This window comes from Drosophila serrata, unplaced genomic scaffold (assembly GCF_035046125.1).
Source record: "Drosophila serrata isolate PLE 108 unplaced genomic scaffold, ASM3504612v1 contig_217, whole genome shotgun sequence".
Classification (NCBI taxonomy): domain Eukaryota; kingdom Metazoa; phylum Arthropoda; class Insecta; order Diptera; family Drosophilidae; genus Drosophila; species Drosophila serrata.
Window position 1 is genome coordinate 1,310,312 of NW_028257115.1, and position 22,607 is coordinate 1,332,918.

At 34.9% G+C, this 22,607-nt stretch overlaps 1 protein-coding gene across 15 annotated transcripts in view; it reads right to left on the reverse strand.

Moving 5' to 3' along the window:
- msn (serine/threonine-protein kinase msn) overlaps positions 1-22,607 on the reverse strand; it is a 40,503-nt gene that overhangs the window by 15,748 nt on the left and 2,148 nt on the right. For all 15 annotated transcript variants that reach the window (XM_086829576.1, XM_086829573.1, XM_086829569.1 and 12 more), the window contains exon 3: positions 16,042-16,107. In XM_086829576.1, coding sequence (XP_086685702.1) covers positions 16,042-16,107 — 66 coding nt within the window. The remainder of the gene's footprint in view (positions 1-16,041; positions 16,108-22,607) is intronic.

Sequence of the window (22,607 nt, forward strand, 5' to 3'; positions counted from 1 at the left end):
ACAGCATCATCATCATCATCATCATCTTCGGCATTGGCTTCGACTCCAATGAAATCAAACAATAGAGACCAGGAGCCGACCAGAGTGGAGGGCAGAGAACTTTGTCTGGAGAGGAACCAGAGCTGAGTAGAGCAGAGGAGAGCATCAACCTCAAGTGGGGTAATGTGTCTGCTCAATCAGAGTGTCAAGTAGTTAAGGTAAACATGCCACAAATATCTATTCAAGAGTGGCGACGAAGGTGACTAATTCAAGGCCTGAAAAGGAGGAAAAAAAGTAGATACTGAAAGGAAGAACTATAAGAAGTCTAGAATTATGTATAGTAACATTTTACCAAAGCAGGGTAAACATTAGAAACAATGAAGTAGTGTTTGTATAAATATTTATCTTTACAAAGTATATTTGAAGTCTTATTTTAAGAAAGACTCAAAAGATAAGATAAACTGAGAGAGTATTTATATTTAGTAGCTTTCTTTTTACCTCTGATAAACTAAGTTAATAACTATTCAAATTTTAAGATTCTTCTCATCTTTTAAGTAAGCTGCTGCAAATTCTCTTGAACAGATTTAATAGCTTCAATTAAATCCCTTAAGCTTTCTAGTCACGTCTTAGTCTGAGTGTTTTTTGGCCCAACCCAACTAGTTTCAATTAGATACTTGCCACTTTAATCAAAACTCACAAATTGTTTTTATATATATATTATATTCTCTCTGGCTTCTTCCGCCCAAGATTGAGTTGTCCTGACCAACCGGTTCTTGGTTTTTGTGTGAAGATGCTTCTTGGTCCAACCAACTAACCAACCAGCATCTCATCTTTCCGTGGCTGCTGTCGTGTCTCCTAAGCCGCTTTTAAAGTCATTTTACATTTAATACAGTTTTAATTGAGTGAGCAGGAGCAGCAGTGAACGAGCACAGGCTGGTGCTAGTGGCTGTTCCATCCATAAATCAAAATGCTTAACGAGAGATGATAACGATTTAAGTGACGACGATAGTCAGACGGCAACAACATCTATGACGAGGATGGACAGGCCAACGATGACTATGTTGCTTTTCTCTGGTATAGAATAATGTTGCCCCTTGGGCTGTTCAATGTTCACTTTAAGCGAGTGATTACAATTTGGTTTCTAGTTTGAAATTCACAACCAACGGATCTATATCTTTCTTAGATTTATATCTGAAAAAGCAGCAAAGTGATGACTATATTTTTGGGTAACTTTTATGGCTAACAAATTTTTTAGTTTGAGTTTTTTTAGAAGTTTCAAGATGAGTTTGTTTTACTACTAATAAATTTGAATATGTATCAATTAAGAAACACATTTTATTACCTAAAACAAAAAAGATATTCATATATTTCAAATAAAAATGTAAAGCCATAAAATATATGTTTTGGCAGTTAACTTCGTTAAAATTTCTCCACTAAAGTAAAGATTGAATAGTCAATTCCCCCATATATCACATAACAAACTCCTTTTTAAGTTAATTTGATACCATTCCTTAATCATATTCCTGAAATGTTTGTATGTATGTAAGTAATATCAATAAATTCTTCCTAGTTTCAGTGATAAAACACAAATACCCTCTGCTCTCTATAGGGTATTCCCATAATTCATATAGCTAAAGAAAAACCTGTCATTTTCTTTCCGCTTATTGATTAGTTAGACGAGGCGTTACACCATGGCTAGATTCTATCAAAATGTTATTAAAAACTATATGGAATACCCCAAGAGCGGTAGGAGGAATTGGAGAATGTCTTGGCCATCATCGCATCATCATCATCATCATCATCGTCAGATTCTAACTGTGCTGCAGCAGATTTTATGCAAATTAATGACATGCACTAATGGAGCCAGACTAGAGAGAAATTGTGCATGGAGAAATCGATTAGGCGGGGCTAACACACATAAAAAAAATCAAATTAAATTAAATAAAACGGGAAGTTTTCGGATTTTTTAAGTGGATTCCCATTTCAACCGAAAGTTATCAAAGCAGCAAGATGATTGCCGCAATTAATACAAAGAAAGACGAGTGTTTGTGAATCACTCACGAGTGCATTCGCAGTCGCACTCTCACTCATCAGATACTCGCCGACAGCCTGGTTCCCCTTCCCCCATTTTCTTCTTAAAAGCCCAAAAGCAAATAGAGCTAAACAATCCGCAGAAATAAATAAACAAAGACGCTGACGGTGACGACGACGACGACAAGCCTTTTGCCATATAAAGTTCCGCCGCCACCGACAATGGAAAGAAAAAATCGCTGAATTTGTAATATAATCGAAAATGTGAAAATGTTTTCAAAGGTAAAGTCAACAATGGAATGGTATGGAGTCGACTTGGTGCAGCTGTCTGGTCCGATTTGGGTTTGGATTTGCCTACCTATGCACAGAGATGGTTTATGATTACACCATATATAAATACACGACTCCAGCACGAGTATCTGATGGATGTCACACACTCACAGTCACCGTCTCAGATACAGATACAGATACAAGGCGCCAAGGCAAGTATAAAATAAAATCAAGCGTGAAAAGAAACCCAAAACAATAAAACAATCAACCCGATGATATGCCACAAAAATAGTGATATATGGGGGCAGTAGGGTGGACCATCTTACATAGGAAACAAGATTATAGAACTTTAAAAACAATAGCATGACTTATGGTTTTTATTTATTTTGGTTAGAAACAATTAAGGTTTTGCTGAAATATAATGCTTAATCTTTGTAAAGATTAATTGATATAATAGTTCGACCAAAGAAAAGGGCAACACTGCGTATGAGTAATGACATTTAAAGGATTTAATCTTTAAATCTAAATAAAAGGTTTATTTATCTTCAAATTTATAGAATAAAAGGGTCAACACTGCGTATGAGCAATAATATTTGCAGGAATTAATCTTAATATAATTCTTAAAATAACTAAAATACCTATGGAATAGAAGGTTAATTTATAGAATGAAAAGGGCTACACTGCGTATGAGTAATAATACGTTTCATACAAAAAATCAATAATTTATATAAAATATCTTGGAATAAAAGAGGCAACACTACGTATGAGTACTAATATTTGCAGGAATTATTCTTAGCATCCTACTTTTAATACCTAAAATTCCTATGAATTAGAAGGTTAATTTATATTTAAATTTATAGAATAAAAAGAACAACACTGCGTATGAGTAATAATGTATGTAATACGTTTCATACAAAAAATCCCTAATTGATATAAAATATCTTGGAATGAAAGGGACAACATTGCGTATGACTAATATGCAGGAGTAAATCTTTTATTATGACAAATATATAATAATTAAAGCAATATTTAACCTATAATATCACTTCTATAATAGATAAACCTTTTCTAAAACAAAATAAACAAGTCCCGCCTTAAATTCTACAAACAAAAGACACTATGGACAATGTGCAATTGTATCTACAAGTAAAATAACTGCATAATCAGGCAAAACAAAACAAAAAAAATGTTCTCATCAAGTTTTTTACATATATATATAAACACGATCGTATTATATGTATGTATACCTAAGACATAACACATGGCAAACTTTTTGTTGTGGAAACTTCAACAACAACAACAACGCCCCACTTCCCCACCTTTTCAACAAACTATGCAAGTTGTGGGGTAAAAATTGTTGACAAAAATTGCACTAAAAGTGTAGGAAAAAATGCACAACTGAAACTGACAGACAGAAACAACAAAAAAGAAAATTTTGTTGTGTTTGCTGATAAGGGAGCAGAGCAAAAAAAATATATATATTTATATATATGTAATATATAAGTTTATAAACTCGAGTCGGAAATTGGCGTTGCATAAGAGGAAAAAATGCAGTCAAGTGCCTGCGCCTTCCTCTTCTCTCCCCTTATGACTCCATTAATGGCATTGTAAAATGGCCAAAAAAAAAAAGATCAACTTTTGGACATGTTTTTCAAGTTGCCTTAACTCTTGGAACGCAAATTTGTAGATGGAAACAAAGTGTAGAAAGGGGTCAGAAAAGAGTAATGCATACTATTATAGAATGTACAAAAAAATAAAAAAGAAAATATAGAGATAGAGATAGTTTTCTTTTCTGTTTTGCTAGTGATAAGGCTAGAAATCCAACGGAACAGACATGTGTTCTTAAAAGCAATATAAACGACGAGGAAATGGAAATGTTTTATTAGATTAAACGAAGAGAACAGGAATCGAGGAAGTCGGGAACACAGTGAAAAATTAGGTCGCCAAAAAGGGGAAATGGCTAGACTATAAAGACAATGTAAGCAAAAGATGAAAAGAGCTTTCAAAATGAATTAAAGTGGTTTTCTTTAAATAGGAAACTTTGTTTATTAGTTTATCCCAAAATAAAACTGATTAGAAAACCCTGATAATTAAATTCCATAGCTTAAACTAAAATAAAATACATAAATTATAAGCAGCGACCTTTTGCTATCCCATTTAAATTATGAACTTTCAGTTAATTAACTCTCCACATACCTTTAATAAATTATAATCCTACAAGAAGCAGTAAAATCAGATTTTCCCTGTTCCATTTCCCCCATTTCCATGCAAATTCAAGCAATCAACTGGATGCCTTTGCAAATTGCCAGTACATCGACAAGCTGCTGCCACCACCCACCTGTCGGTGCTATTAAGTAACCCAAAGAGTGCTCCAACCACATCAAGACCCAAGGAAACCAAAAACCGCATTGTACTACTACATTTTTCATCTGCTGCCTGCCTGCCTGCCTCTGCCACCTTTCATTGAGCTCTCTGTGGGCATATTAATTGTGGAAATCTTGCAGCTCCCACACACACGCCGCAGCAGCAGCAGCAGCAGCAATTCAATTACAACACTTGGGCAAGATCCAGATACGAATAGGAAAACCACATCAGCCACGCCCCATGCCACGATGCGTCGAGTCGAGTTGAGGAGGAGAGAAGACTCCTCCACTTGCCCCACTGGCCCACAGAGTTTTTGGAACTCTGCAGCTGAGAGTTTGGTGGCTTCGAATTCAAAGATTCCACAGAAAGAAAAATATATATTGAAAACAATAATATCAGGAGTCAGGAGAGCTAAATTTTATATTAAAAGAAAGGCGTTTATTATAATGATCAAAAAGATTTCTTGGATAAAATCATATATTAGATCTTTTGGTATATAAAGTGGGCATTTTCCAATCATTTTGCATTTCGAATTATCTCAGCTACAAATGCTTTTTTTAACATAAATATTATATTAACAACTTCGATCTCTTTTCTTTCTTAAAGTGCACTTTGAAGCTGCATTGCCGCAGCTGCGTTTGGCCAACTTACGCAACATTTGTGCACATAGTTTTTACCATGTTTTCTGTTGTTTTTTATTTTATTTTTTCCAACTGCCATTTGATCAGTGTGCAAATTTGTAGACTCCATTTGAAAGGTGATTAGGTGGGCCATTCGGGTCAGGAGGTGGTGACGGTTGGGGCAGTGGGGAAGGTTAACGCTCATCAATTACCAATTGTTGTTAGTTTCGTTAATTAACTCGGGTAATCAAAGTTTTTTTTTGTTTTCTGCTGGCCAGCCAACAATTTGAAAACTTTGAAATCTAACCCTCCTGTGAGTGGGTTACAGTGGAACTTCTAAAAAGTCCAATAGAGGAATACATTTTTGTATATTTTATTATTTAAATTGTAGCGAAATTATATTACTTTTAAGAATTTTGAAGGTTTATGGAAATTTCCTAAAAATATCGAGGTTTTTTTAAATCAGCAACTGTGTTCAAATCGATAACATGCAAAATGGTTTACTGGTTTATCGATAAATGCACGTTCTTTCACATAACTATCGAAATTATGGTTTTTTATTATCACATACCATTGAATAATCGATTATTTCATAAATTTTTTAAGAGATTTATTAAAATAAGTCAATTAAATTATGGTAAACCTTCTCAATTACATTTAAATAAATGTAAAAATAATATTATTTAAACTATTTAGCCCAGAATATTGCCTTCGCTTTTATAATATTTAAAAAATCGATTCAGGGAATCTCAATTCAGCTACATTTTCTTGTCGTTGGATTTCTGTATCTCTCATTTGGTCTGCCGAGTGTTTGCAGCTGGCTCATAAAACAGCAATTGAAAGGCGAAATAGTGCTTGAAATGCTTGATTTTTGTTTAAATTTATTACAGATATAGGTGGAGGGGGGGGGCCTCCCATTTCGGAGCTATATTTTGCCTCAGCCGCAGCTGAGTCTCAACTCAAATCGCCATAGGTCGACGGTGTGTGGGTCAAAAGGTTAGCTGCATTTGGCCCCACTCACTCACTCACTCTTGCGCTCCTTCATTGAACCACTTAACAGGCTTTTTAGCACTTGGCTGCATTTTCATTAAATTGAATTTTCCTAGCCAGAGAGGAGTATGTCTGAGTGAGGTGATTTCGAGTGGAGTGGTGAGGCAAAAAAAGCAAAAAAAAACCAGAGTTCAAAGTGTGTTGAAAAAGCTTTCCATTTTGTGTTATTGGCAGGTTGGCTATTTGTTGCTGCCTCCTTCACCTGGTTTAACCCAGTTAGGAAAAAGTTTGTTGTTTGATGTGCCAGTTTTTTTTTTTTTTGAGAGCCCAAAGTGCCAAAGGTAAATGTAATTTTTGGAATTATATTTTTCTTTTTCTTTAAAATTGCATGTCTGAGCTGTCTAGACGAAAATTAGTCAAGAATAAATTGAGTTTTTCAAGAGAAATTGTTGGAGTTTGAATACATATTTTCTGCCAAGGAGTACACCAAACCAAAATCAATATTTATAGGTCTTATAATTAAAGAAATAACTATACATAATTGACACGCATTACTCATATAAATCCCCCCTCTGTTTTGATACATTTCTTCCCCTATATTTATCTTCACAAACCACAAAAATCCCATCTCTAAAATATATCCCCTATTCCTCATTCAATTACCAGCACAACAATTATGGTTTATTCATTTGATTTATCAAACATTAGCTAACAACAATTTGCTTGGTCAAATTAACGCCTTATCAGTGGGTAATATACCTTAAAAATTGAGTCATTGAATCTATTTTCAATTGTTGACAGCCGACAGCCAAAGTGTTTATATCCCGAACGATGAAATTGTGCCAAAAGATAATATTTCAGCAAAACACACACATACACATGTGTGTGCGGAAGGAATATAATAAAAATAAATAAATATAAAATGTAGAGAATGATGTGCTGTGGCAATAATGACGTCACTTTTTGCGTGTCAACAATTTCCGGTTTCCTTTGAAAAAGTTCCCATTATAAGGGCGTGTGTGTACGAGTTTATATTCTAATTAATTGAGAGAGAGAGAGTGGTGTCCCTTAAGGGCTGTCAAATTGAAGCTACCATTTGGGTAATTGGAAATTAAATGAATTAAGCGGAAAGATAGGGAGTCGTCGTTGTCATCGTTGTCCCTTGAAAGAAACTCTGACTGCGGGTCAACGGGTTCGAGACTCATTCCAACGATTGTATGGACAATTACATGGGGACACAATGTCATTGTAAGTCAATATGCAGATAAGGGATCCGCCAGCAGCTATAGAAGTAGCTATATACTGAACATTACTTGTACATTTATGGTTAGATAAGTTCAACTCTCCGTTGCCTTTGAAAATAAATAAAAATAAAGAAGACAAAGGCTTTTCTTTGTTTCGCTGCAGCAGCAAATTATGCATGCAAAATAACAAAACAACTTTCACTCATAAATTAATTGTTGCCTGCCTAAACAAAACTCTAAATATGCCCCAAAGTCAGGCAGGCAGGCAGACAGGCGTCTAAATGAAAATCCACAAAGAAATCTCTGAGTAATCAGAGCGGGGGGGTGTATAGCGAAATGTTTGCATATTTAATCAGCCACCGGTAAACCATAAATATTAAAATATAAACACATATCGTACACATATATTTATATATATTTGAGTATTGCCAAAGTGTTAACCTTGTAACCAAAACGGGCAAATATACACTTAAGCGCAATTGCTGAATAATGGCAAAACGTAAAGATAACGAGAGAGTTATCTCATTTGCTGATTAGTGGGCGGCAATTTGGTAATATCGGTTTGAAAGTGCGGAAAAAGTGGGTCAATTGTCCATCAAGATTATAGCGAAAAAATGTGTTATTTTCAGTTTGTAAATATAAGGTGTTTTAAAAGAGTACAAGGAAATTATTTGTTGATTTTTGACTAAATATGGAGCAAGAGAATGGAGAAGGTTGTAACTTTATTGTTTTATTATTTATGTAGGCGTCAGAAGGCGTGATTTTATAGCAAACAATCTGCATTAAGCCTATAGAATATGGCTGTTAATAAATTTAATAGCTTTAGCTTGTAAAATCGCAAAGTTTTGAGATAAACAAACAAGCAGGCATGGCTAAATCGACTCGACTGGTGATGCTTATCAAGAATATATACACTTTTTAATACATTATCGGCGTTTTTTACTAAATGAATCATTCCGAGTTTGATATCAAAAAATAAAAAGTGTATTCCCCCATTTAACATATTTCTAAAAAATATATAAAGCTAATATTTGCGAATCTACTTTTCCTGGAATTCTAAATTAACCAATTAGCAAATCAACATTTGTTTAGCTTTTCTTAATGGCCAAAAAAAAATGGTCCGACCTTTGATCAACACACTTTAGTTTTAGTTTCTGTCTTTTTTTGTGGTTTCACTTTGGTGGCGAAGTAGACAGACCACAAAAATTTCACACGCCGCCTTCGAAAGTGATAAATTTTCAACTTCCAACATGCATATATTAAATATATATATATATATATATAATAAACAAAAAACAAAAGAAGCGTAAAAAAACCGCAACCCACGCTTGGTCAGATTATAAAAATGCATAACTTAGCAGCTTCGACACCAACTCGTCCGCCGTTAAAGAAGAAGAGCCAACTTCCCAAGGTCGTTACTGGGTGCCCACTCATACACATCTACATATATATATATATATATAAATATATATAAATCGTACACCTCTAAAAGATCCGAAACCCCATACCCCAAAACCTCTCACCTGTACTACTCTACCTTCCTCACTCCATGGATGACTTTCCCATCGTGGATTTGCTGGGCTAGCAAAAAACAAAAAATACGACTCGCAAAAAACGTAAGCCCAAAAATCCCATTTATTGTTTTGGCTATTTCTCTTTTATTTTATTTATTTATTTTTCGGTAAGAGTGAGAGAGAGAGAGAGAGAGAGAGAGAGAACAACTACACACAGGTTGCCTTGTCAATGAAAAAAGTGTCAGGGCTAGAGATTTAATTAAGCGAACAAAGCAAAGCAAGAAAGCCAGAAAAACCGAAAACTAAAAACTGAAAACAGAGCAACGAAAAAGTTAGTGAACCTCTAAAAATACAATGAGCGAGAAATAGCGCAGAAAATGCACGGGGAGGGAATGAGTGAGAAAACAACAAAAAAAAAAGATAGAAGCATTATTTAAATTTTTAGTTGCAAAGAAAAACTACAAAAAATAGAGAAAGAGAAAGGAGGCTACTTTACACTGAACAAATTGAGATCAGAAATATATTTAAACTCAATTTTTATTCAGAAGCTTGAAACACTATGAAAGAGTCATTTCCGACCCTGTAAATCATATATATTCCTGATCAGCACGAACAGCCGAGTCGATCTAGCTATCTCACAAAGAAAAAAAAAATTTTTCATTTTTTGAAAATTTGTTGTGGGGTTTATCGTTAAAATTGTCAAAAAAAAAAAAGTGATAAAAATTAAAATTTGTTTAAAGTAAAAATGAGTATGCAGATTTATTAACCTAATGAAAACTAACATAGAACCGCTTACAAAATTAAAATTAATGCTAATTTGGCTGAGTTATGACTATTTTAAACTTTAATTTGTAGGAAAAATTGTCATATAAAAATATAGATAATTATGGACTCAAGAATGTTACTATAATTTTGGTCAGAAGCTTGAAACACTATGAAAGAGTCATTTCCGACCCTATAAATCATATATATTCTTGATCAGCACGAACAGCCGAATCAATCTAGCTATCTCACAAAGAAAAACAAAATTTAAAAAAAAATTCTAAAATTTTTGTGGGTTTAATCATTAAAATTGTCAACAAAAAATTGATAAAATTTCAAATTTTTTAAAATGTTAAATTGAGTTTGCAGATTTATTAACCTAAGAAAAACTAACATAGGAGTGCTTACCGAATTAAAATTAATCCTTTTTTGGCTAAGTTATGAATATTTTAAATTTTAAATTGCATAAAAAATTGTCATATAAAAATATAGATTATTGGACTAAATGAATGTTATTATAATTTAAGTCAGAAGCTTAAAATATTGTGAAGGAATCATTTCCGACCCTATAAATCATATATATTCTTGATCAACACGAACAGCCGAGTCGATCTAGCTATCTCACAAAGAAAAACAAAATTTAAAAAAATTTTCTAATATTTTTGTGGGTTTAATCATTAAATTGTCAACAAAAAATTGATACAAATCTTAATTTTTTAAAATGTTAAATTGAATATGTAGATTTATTAACCTAAGAAAAACTAACATAGGAGCGCTTACCAAATTAAAATTAATGCTATTTTGGCTGAGTTATGACTATTTTAATTTTTGATTTGTAGAAAAAATTGTCATATTAAAATATAGATAATTATGGACTCAAGAATATTACTATAATTTTGGTCAGAAGCTTGAAACACTATGAAAGAGTCATTTCCGACCCTGTAAATCATATATATTCTTGATCAGCACGAACAGCCGAATCAATCTAGCTATCTCACAAAGAAAAACAAAATTTAAAAAAATTTTCTAAAATTTTTGTAGGTTTAATCATTAAATTGTCAACAAAAAATTGATAAAAATTTTAATTTTTTAAAATGTTAAATTGAGTATGTAGATTTATTAACCTAATAAAAACTAACATATGAGTGCTTACCGAATTAAAATTAATACTTTTTTGGCTGAGTTATGAATATTTTAATGATTGCTTTGTGAAACAAATTCCCTTATAAAAATATTTATAATTATCGTTTCTTGCAATTGTTATTGTTTCTTAATAAATTATACTATTTTTCTATATTTTCTTCCCGTGTATCGGCACTCTGGGAACATGTCAATGACTTGGGTTTGTTAAATGTTTTTAGGAGTCTACCAAATACAAATACAATTTGCGTAATAATTAGTTTTTTTTCTGTATAATTTTTATTTTGTGACATTGAGAGAGCCTTTTATGCTTTTTTGGGGGTACTCGTGCACTAATTGCTGTGCCTTTTTTATGGCTCTAAAGTCTGCCTTGTCTGCCGTAGTTTCTTTTCTTTGTGTTTTCCCTATTGCTTTGCTTGGGGCTTACTTGTACTGATGCTTCCTGCTTGATTTGTATATTGGCTTTAATGTATTTTGCATGTTTCCTCGTCGTTCGCCTGTCGTGTTTTTTCCTCTCTTGTTTCTTATTTTATTTTATTTTATTGACTGCTGCAGTTTTTTTTGCCAGCGCCTCTTGTGAGGCTTTCTGCATGGCTGCGCCTGCGCAAAGTAGGTTTTTTTTACCATTTATTTGCTTGCGTGCTTTATTATCATGTCTCGCTCATAAATATGTATTGTCTTGCTCTGTCTGCACTTGTCGTCTGTCTCAAAATTGGAGTCCATCGGCTCCTCCTCCCGCCTTTTCCACGAGATCCATTCCCTCGCTAGTTCCCTCCTTCCCCATAATTGGGTCAAAGTTCGCCCTGCTATGAGAAATGTTAATTACACCGACACAACTGTGGGTTGCGTTTACTGTTGATTTGTTGTTGTCTTTAATAGTCGTAGTTTTGTTAGGTTGCGTGGGCGGAAATCTAACGGGAGCCAAGCCCCAAGAATAATATTTATAAACATTGCGGAAATTGGGTTTTTATGTGCGTTTGTTTTCCCTGCCATCACGATTTTATATCAGCCAAGAATAGACTACGAAAATGTTGTCTTAGAAACTATGTCTTCTGATTTTAGATTAACACAAGAGATTAATTAATTCTTAAGCATTTTTAGGAAGCTTTAAGTTGCAATAAACTAGAGGAATAAGCAAGAAACATATTAAAAATAGTGATTACGATTTGAGATTATATACGGGTCTTGGTTTTAATGTTTAAATGCTGATTATAAAGACTCATAAAATTAAAATAGCTAACAAGCTTTAAAAATTAGTTAATAATCAGGATTTAGTTAAGTTGAAGTAATTATTCACATTTTTATTTCAAACTTACAACTATAAAATAATGCCTTTGGGCATAAAATCATCTAAAATCAAGTTTTTGTATTTCTTTTCGATACTCAATCATCATTTATGACCAGTTTGTTGTTTACATCAAGTTATTATTTAATTAGTTGAACATATAAAAAACTTATTCGTTGTAATATTAGTATTTTATGCTTGTTAGACATAAAAAAACTATTTATTTTCACACTAGTTTTAATGCTTGATAGACATAAAAGTTTACTCATTTGTAGATTTCTTATCTACCAAAGTTTTGGTTCAACTTTTCTTTTTCCTCAACAACTTTTCAACAAAGAAACCAAGTTTGAGTAACTAAGAATATACATATAGATCAGACAAAGTTCATTTTTCTTGCATTTACCAACTTATTTCAGTTTCCTTTTGCCTTGTCTATGAACTTTGGTGTTCGTTTTTGCACAATTTCCAGTTGACCACGTTTAAAGTCAGACACTCCCCCGCTTCCCAAAAAAAAATATAGAAGAAAAATAAATAAAAATCGGTGCACACATGACAGAAAGCCGTTAACACGTTGCACTTGTACGTGTTCCCTGGAACCGCATGTGGCTTGGTTTTTACCATTCCCCTCCGCCCTACCAGTAACACTATATAATAATACTATATAGTGACTCACAGAGTGACAGTTGGGCTTAGCTATTATTAGCAGCGATAAACGGACATTTTAGAAGCGCAGTATCAAGTTATTCATAAAACGGAAGTGCCCTAAAACACAAAAAACAAACACAAGAAAGGCGGACAAATAAACACAAATTAAACAAAAGCGTTGCAAGGCAATCATAAATCAAAGAAGCTTAGCGGAAAAAAAAAAACCGATTCAGATTCGCAGAAATAAAATTAAGTCACACCGAAGCAAAGTTTGTTATTAAAAGGAATTCACATCGAAATACCCCAAAAAAAAATATATAAACATCAGGCCAAACTGAAATTATGATTAAGCAGGCATCAGGCCAAATGGCGAAAATTGGTCAACAACATTGTGACGTTTGATAAGCTGACGGACGGGGCCAAAAACAAAAACCAAAAAAAGGTGGCCATAATCGAGGCTCAGCATTAGCAGCCGTAGCGAATGTAAACCGGTTGACCAGTCAGTCATTCAGTCAAGTCAAATGGAGTCAATCAGCTAAAACCACAGCCAAATAAATGCCAACGAAATGAGACAGAAACCGAGCAAGTGGACAACGGATGGATACCATCCGTTACTTTCAAACTCAGGTTCTAGTCACATGCAGATACAAATACGGATACAAAGATACAGATACTGGAGATATGGCCACAGAAAGTATCTGAAGCATTACTCATGCTAATTTCACACACAGATGTACAGATGCCGAGGCAGTATAATGAACTACTTAAAGCGTCAAAGTCGTCGCCGAGTTGAGTTAACAAGTTTTAAAATTACTTCTAGAGAGTACACAGAGCGAAAAGTATGAAATTCTGAGAATTAACACAAGAACTCGTAGGTAGTTTATAGGATTATCTTTATAAAGTTTATTACACGAATTTATGGAACTATGATGCATTTAACTTTGGCTTTGTTACTGGAATTTCCAACTTGTGATTTTGTTTGTAAAGCAAAATAATTAAATATTTCTCAAATATTATATATTATATTCCTTGTAATTTCTCTGTGTACTCAAATTTCATCTACAAATTATTTCCCATTTTGGAAACCCACAAAAAAAAAACGCAACTCATTTGAAAAGTGTAGGCGAAAACCAATTGACTGGCATTTCTTTAGGCAAATTTTGTGGGTCATAAATCTATATGAAATTAAAAATATATTTTCTTTATTTATTGACGGCATGAAATTTCATGAAATGGTGTAATGGATAGATAAAGCTTAAGCCTCGCAAAGACAGCCTTATATAGAAGAATGTGAAAGAGATCTGGTGATTCCTAGAAATTGAATATGGAAATTCATTTACTTAAGTAAATTTGAATATATTTTCGTAACCACTTTCAGAGTATGATTACTCATTTTACACATATTTAAAGTTCACGATGATTAAGTCAGTTAACACAACAAATTAAACATCTTTATAATCAAATATGGTGAAATTATAAGCAGCCTGGAACTGTGTTAATTATTTTAATTATTTTTTAACAGTTTATGAGTAAATAAAGATATCTTTAATTAGATACTTGTATCTTTAGACAAGTAAACCTATTTCTACAGGTTTAAAATACTGTAATTGTTGCTTATATTTTCTTAAGCATTGAAAGTAAGATAGAAAAGACTTAAATATATCTCAAAGAAACAAAAAAATACAAGAAATACAGAAGAGAAAATGTTATTGCATCTATTTTAAATAAAAATACGGAAAAGGAATTTTGTTTATTTCCAAGCCAAGCTACGGTTCATTGCTTGATTTTTTTCGACTTAATGCTTCAATCAAATTACCCACTTCGAGGGTATAAAAATACTTTGGAATCTGGCAGAGGCGATAAACAACAACTTGAGGCGGAGAGGAACAAAATCCAGGCGACGGCGGCTGCAACTCAATTTGGTTGCATTCATCACCGAGCTGCTAGTGCCTCTGGCGACCCCCACAAAGTGCAACTGCAACACAGCAACACCAACACCAACACAGCAACAGCATCAGCAACATGCAACATCTACGACTGGCCTCCCAAGCGGCGCATGCCACACTTTTCAGTTTCCTTAGTTTTTCCTCAATCTTTCGGCTTCGGCTTCCCAGTTTTTTCCAACGACTAACGGTAATTTACAAAAGCAATGTCTATTTTTGTACTGCCGCCGCATAGTTGTATCTTTTAAACTTATAATTTAAATGCAGGCAGCACAAAGTCAAGGCATTGTTTTCCCCCGAAAGCCAAAGAGAGGCACAAGCATTTCAAATCTTTGCTCTGTGATTATTATTATGATGATTATGATTATGATTCCTGGTGTTGTTGTATTTTGTTGTTGTTGTTGATGTTGTTGTTGATGTTGTTGTTTTATTACCCCAACAGGCAAAAAACCAGAAAAAATGTGTTAATGTGTGAGAAGAAGTCGCGGTGTCGTCGTGTTTTGCCGGCATTTTTGTGTGTTTGCTTGTAGTCATTTTTGTTGTTGATGTGTTGTTGTTGGTGGTGTATTGTTGTTGTTGTACTTTGTGTTATGTTCGCTGCAAGTTATTAGACAACATAGCGGACACTAAACTAATTAAAGCGACCAGAACGGGAGACCGCCTGTCTTTTTGGGCGCCACACACGGATACAGATACTCAGATACAATTTAAACATCCGCAAAATACCAAAACATAGAGATACACAAAAGAAAACAAAAAGCTAATTCGATATGGTTGAGTTTATAATACCCTTTCTTTAATCTTTGTGTAAACAACTAAATATCTTCTATATTTAAGAGGAGTAATTTGTATAAAGTGTCTACTAGATATAAGGTTCCTAAACTTGTATTAACCCCAAAGAATATATACCATTATCAGTTATTAAGACCTCAAAGATCTATTATCTACAAACTTGTGTTGAAAATGATTAATACTCAAAGTTAGGGTATAGAAAGAAAAGAAACTAAAGCAAAACGCAGTCAAGCATAAACTCTAACGATTGCTAATTATAAAGAGACTAAGTGACTCTCAGAAGGAAAAACATCTGAGATCATTGCTCTCCCATATGCGAAAATTTGCTTATGAAAAGAAAGCCGTAAAGACTTCAACACGAATATGTGTGTGTTCGGGTATGAGATGGCCTTAAAAATAGCCACGAAAATCCCGGCAAGATATAGAGATATATGTAGAGTAAACATAAACATAATCGCTTACCTTGTAGACCTGGCCGTAGGTGCCATTGCCCACAACTTCGATGAGTTCAAAGATGCCAGCTGGATCCTGGAAAGAGACAAGAGAAAATAGAAATAAGTGATGTGCTTTGGGAAAATCAATGCGGGAAACGCCCAAAATAAAATCCTTTATTTATTATTTGAGAGTTTTAGGGTTTTTTTGTTTTTGCCAGCTGCCAAAAACAAACAAAGAACACAACTATACACACACTCGAAAACCCCTTGAATCCCTCTTTGCGGGTTCTGGTACCACTTAAACAACCTTTAAACACGAACAAGCCCCAGTTCGTTCATACCCTTGTTTTTGTTGTTGTTGTTTGTAAACAAATTATTAAGGCATAACAATACAAATAAAGAGAGACAAGACGCCAAGGCACTGCTTTAAAAATAAAAATCCTCGATTTCGAAATCCCAAATCGGATTCCCGATTCCCTCAACCCATCCCCACAAAAAAAAAAAACCATACAAATTGCATGCGAGTTCATTGACACGCAACCCATGGCACGGGGCGTGAAAAAGCTGGAGGAAAAGGAGGTAGCACACACACACACACACACTTACAGAATACAATGCCTTCTATTTTTATTGGGGCACAGGTTCGGGGGATTTGGGATTACAAAGACGATGGCCAGGTGAACGACAGGTAAGGTAAGGCAAATGCCAATTAAAATAACAAGAACAACAACATCGCCCGGCATTTCAACAGGTAACTGACTTTTTTGACAACCTCAATTGACGCTTCAACTAAGGCACCGAAATTAAGGGGTTTTCTATTGCTTTGGGTGCCCAGAGACAGCCTCAAGAAATACAGAAAAAGAAATAAATATTGATTAAATATAGGTTTATGTTTAATAAACTATTTTCGTTATTTCCTCACTATCCTAGGACAACAAATATTTATACAGGATGGAAGGAACTCTAGTCACGCAATACAAAATTGATTTCTCATTAATTATATAAGATTGATTTGGTTATTCTTAGGCTTTTGGAATGTCATATTGTGTTACAATTTAATTGTAATTAATTGATATAAGATGGTATAATAATGTTAGTATGTATTTAATGATAGATTTAAATTTTCTTGCAAGTTTTATGCAATTCTTTCGGTGTAGAATTCATTTAGTATTGTTCCTCAACAAATACCAAAGAAGAGAACTTACTAAAGTGCAGTTAGTTTGCTCCAAATTCAGTTTCCTCAAAGTTCTCCAACAACTAAAAGTTGAGGAACTCGAAAAGGAGGTTGATTTGAAGTCATACAAGTTTTGGATAATCCTCACATATATTGTCATATAATCGATGTCTAAGGAGAATTGACAGAACTAGATTGATTTATAGTATACCATAAAGCTGTCATCTTTATTAAGCTGTAATCCCCATCAAAACGCAAGACCGCAGACTTTTCCAACCCCCACCCCGCCCCTCAAGAGGTTTTCCTCATCATTTTTCCGGGGCAACACCAAAGGAATTAAAGACCAAAAGACAAAGCGTCAACAGAGCCAAAAAAAAAGGAGAGGAAAATAAAAAAAAATACGAAAAAAAGTGCAGGGCAAATAAACAAATAGGGGAAAATATATAAAAGGTAGGGGGATGATGGTGGAAAACTGAAGAACTATGGAAGCCGCTTTAAGTAGATTTATGCCTGCAACCCAACATTCTCTTTCTCTCCCTCCCTCTCTCTCTCCCTTGTTTTCCCCCAACTCCCAAAACCCCAAAAAGTGTGTCAAACACATGCAAAGGGCATACAGCGATAACGGGGAAAAGGGAGAAGCAGAACACGAAGAGAAGAACACAGGGAACTGGGAACAAACAAAGAGAACATGCTTGGGGGGGGTGGGGTAGAGAGTGCCGGATTGTGGCGGCAATTACTGCTATTTATGGCTGATTACTTCACGTTGTAAAAATCAATTAAAAATTCACGAAAAATTAAGGAGAACTGGGGAAATAGAGAATAAGAGAGAGAGAGAAAGAGAAAGAAAATAAGAGAGAGGAAATGACGGGAGAAAAGTTTGCTGCTGCTGGACTCTGGCTCCAGCTTCATGACTCATTAACGTTGACATGTTAAGCAAAACAAAAACAAAACCAAGCCAAATGAGCAGAGAGGGGGCAAAAAGCAGGGGGGGGAGGGGGTAGGCAAAGCTGGCGGGCAGGTAGCCGTTAGAAAAAAAATTCTAGACATCGGTCAGCGATCGTGCACTCAGAGAAATTACATAGGTTCTCCCATATAGATAGAAGTAGTAAAGTACTCTTTCTGTTATGTGCCTTTTTTAGTGGGTTCTAGAAAATTAAATATATATATTTTTTTATTTATCTTAGTTATGTTTTTTTCTCACTGTGTAGATTTTCTTACAGTTATCAGTTAGCCGCAGCAGTTACTGCTTAGCAGGCAAAACAGGCTGCTGCTTTTATTGTTGTTGTTTCTGCTGCTGCCCATTCCTGCTTGCTTTGGAAAAACTGTCCAGCTGCCGCCACATGTGTATCCCCTTCTCCACCCCTTCCACCTTTAAGTCCCACATCTCCTTCCCTGCTCCCTCTATTTCCTCCATCAGATTGCCTTTTGTTTGTCTTTCGTATTTGTCCAAACGGGTACGACTAAAAAAAAAACAACTAAAAAACTAAACACAGCCCGCTGGAGGCCGAAAGAGCGAGATTACAGACCAACGCAAGTACAGTGAAGCCTGCCTTGGTTATGAGCAGAATTTAAATTTAAATAATAAAAAAAGTATAAGCTACTAATAATAAACTTTAAATTCCGTATGAAACAATATCCCAATTCTATAATAGTTCCTCTAATTAAAGGCTTTGGGCCTTCTGTCTCCTTGGTTAGTTGCTTCATTATTACAGTTTGTTTGGCCTGGCAAAACTGGAATTTTTGTTGTTGATTTGCTTTGTTTGTTGTTATTGTTTTTGTTTGTTTGTTTTTTAGACCAAAAAGCGCAGAACCCCCTTCTCAATCTCTTTCTCTTTCTCTCTCTCTCTCTGTATCCAGCCAAAAGGATTGGCCCAGTTAGCAGCAAAAAAAAAAATATATATATAAAAATGCAAAGAGCAGGAGAGTGGCTACTAAAAAACAGGACTGACTGCATATTAGGACGCCCATGCATTTCAATGCAGTGCCAGCTTATGCAGATGCAGTGCAGGTTCCACTACGAAAAAATAATAATTTAAATTAATTGATCAACTGTTTATGATGCGGAAATGAACTAAACTGTTTTACTACCAGTTTTATAGAGGAAATTATATGATAAACTAGTTTAGATTCCAATAAAGAGTACCAAAATTATCTTTTAGTGGTTCTTTGGGGATCTCTGGTGATTAAAAATGATTAAGACCGTTGTAACTCTGATTATAATTAAGGAATAAATGATGTATTGGAACATTATATGAAAATTAAGATTAAATGTAATGAAATAATATTAAAAATTCCTTTTACAAGTTTTAAGTGGTGTCTGGAAAAGAAAAATTACTAGAACAGGTTTCTAAAACGATTCTATCCTTTAGAAATATATTTTCTTGTCTAATTGACACATTAAACGCGTACAAAAACTGTTGAAATGGGATATTAAATGACTCTAAATAGTACAACAGTTCATTTCTATATTTTTTACCCATAAGACTAGTTTAAAAATCTATAAAAAAAATATTTTTATGTCAAAAATGTCATGTCCTAAAATGCATTTTCCTCAGTGAAACCAAAACCATGTCTCTTTGCTGGTTAAATTTGTGTGGGCCGTGGGCCGTTGGGGCCAATTTAATTAGGAATGCACACCACGCTGACGTCACAAAACCCATTTACCTACATTTCAGGTATCAGCAGTAAATGAACCAAACTGTGATTAGAGCTGATAATTTTCCCAAAACAACGATTTCAACAACAGTACCGTCTTGGACTATAGGACCGCTGGGTTAGAATTTCCCAATACTCTGGGGAAATTCGCCTCTATAAACAGACACTCAGAAAGAGATGATGATGATGATGCCTCTTCCCGAATCCGAACTATAAAAAGTATTTTCCCGGGGCCAATGTTGATTTAACCCACAAAAACACTAAAACTCAAACATGTGTGGATATTTCTCCACTCTTTAGCGTTTATTTTCTGTTTCCTTCGGCAAATTGCAGCACAGCGGCGGGACACATGGAAACCCGACCGAACAAATGTGGGCGAACACGTTTTTATCGCAGCTAACGAAATGCAATAAATGTTGATTAAAATAAACACATACACTTTAAATAACAATGGGATACTACAAATGGTTCTTTATAAAATTCATCAAAATGATTTGTGGATATAAAACATTGTTAAAAAGTCGTTCTTTAGGGAAATACTTCTAATATAATACCATCTATCTTTCTTTCTTGTAGAAATGTTGGATTTTTCTTTTACAAGAACCCATTTCCGACTTTATGACTATTTTTTGTAGTGTAAAAATCCGGCATGTAAAGAACCACACACCCAAATAACAAAAAACGAGGCAAACGGCGATGTTTGAATGCTTATCAGAGGAAAAGAATAAAAGAAACTGCACTACCAATACAAATAAAAGGGGAGCAACCATTACAAAAAGAGAGAAAAATAATTAATGAAATTCATTTGCTGATGAATGCAGTTCTTGCGGTAATCTTATCGCTACCAAGGAATGGAACTCTTCTCTTATCGCAGGAATAAATAATAAGGCCAGAAGTTAAAACGGAAAGCGGCGTGAAAATATACAAAGGTTCTCCTCTAATAAAGAGTGCGGTGAGCTTTAAGGACTCTGACCTTTTCTCTCGTTTTCTATTTCGGGACCTCGAGCCCTCTCCCCCCACCCCCACCCTTTCGCTGCTCTCTGGTTCATTGTGTTTAATGACCTTTAAAAGCCACGCACAGACAGGTCACAGAACATGGCAGACATGCAGGCGACGGGGGGAACGCCGCCCCCCACTTTTTTTTGCCAAAGAAGAGAGAAGGCCAAACAGGCAGAAACAATAATAAAAACAACACTTCAAACAAGACACAACACCACACAATTCTCCTCCATTTTTGCAGATTTCGCTTTGGATTCTCGTTTTCCTTGGCAGTCGACGAAGGAATCATCATCATGATTCCCATTGTTATCATCATTATCATCATCTTGAAGCTGTCTGCTGCAACACACAGTCGCACACACACACACAGTCTGCCTTATGCACGCATGTTGTGCTCGCCTCTGCCTGCTGCCTTTTAATAAAGTAAACTAAACAATTTTCATTCTTCATTCCTCATTCTTGTCTCGTTTTTGTCTCGTCTTCGTCTCCACTGTGCATCGACTATGGACAATTTTTCATATAAGCACAGACATGCACAGATCCAACAGTTGGAGTCAAAATAATAGCACTAGGATGTTAGCTTAAGTAAAAAATTCAATACAAACTGCTAAATTAAAGATTGAAAATAGGAGAACGATTTCTATATTCTTATTTATAAATTTGTATTTCATTTTTATTTGATTCTAGAACTTTGAAAAACTTTGATTATTAATTCAGGTTGGAGAGATTGTTAGTAAAAAATACATTAATTGAAGACTATAATATTTCTCCCCACATTTCTTCTATTTAAAGCCTCTATTTAAGACTATTAAATTGACCACAGCTGTGGCCTACACACACGCACACAGTGTTATATATATTTATACATCAGCGAGGCGACGACCCAAGCACCACCCCTTTACCCCCCGCCCAGCACCACCCACTTTCCGGCAGAGTCAACAAACGGACACACACACACACTAGTACACATTCGGTGGGTGCGCAAAAGAGCAGGCGCCCAACGTGGTGAGTTCCACCAAGTTGGAAGTTCCCAGTTCGAGTCGACAGTGGTGAGAGTGGTGAGTGTTTGGTGAAAGAGAAAGGCAACAAACGCATGCGGCACAAGTTTGCAAGTGCGTGCGCCCAAAGGGGTGGGTGAGGGGGGGTAGTGTTTGCCAGAGAGGGGGCTAAGAAGGGTGGGGGGGGGCTCAACAAATTCATTGAGAAACCAAAACGAAACGAATCGCAAGGCAAAGAAACGAAAAAAATAAAGAAGATGAGACACCGGCCGGTCAAAAGTTGCGCACCAACCACTCTCCCCCCCAAAAAAAATTAAAAGAGAAGGGTATATTGGAGTGCCACGACTATGAAATACCATGATATTAACAGTTCTGGTAAGAGAATTCAGTAGAAAATGCTTATAAGCAGGGGAATGTAATGAAATTGTGGATATATTTCAATCAATATAAGTTAGACAAATATAATCGAAAGGGATATGTAAAATTATTTTACCTATAAGTTAAATATATCAATATATCTACTTATTTCAATATTAATTTGATGCTTGGATCATTATAACAGGTATAGCCTTTGATTAGTATAATAAATTTAATATGTAATACTATTAAGGAATACCCAAAAACCTTTCAAATTAATTCGAACTCAGGAACATATACCTAAACTGACCACGAATACAATATACCCCCGTACTGTTACCAGTAAAAACAGGGTGGGTGACAATTTGTGGGTGGTTTTTGGCTGATTTTCTATCAGGGCAATGAAATCGA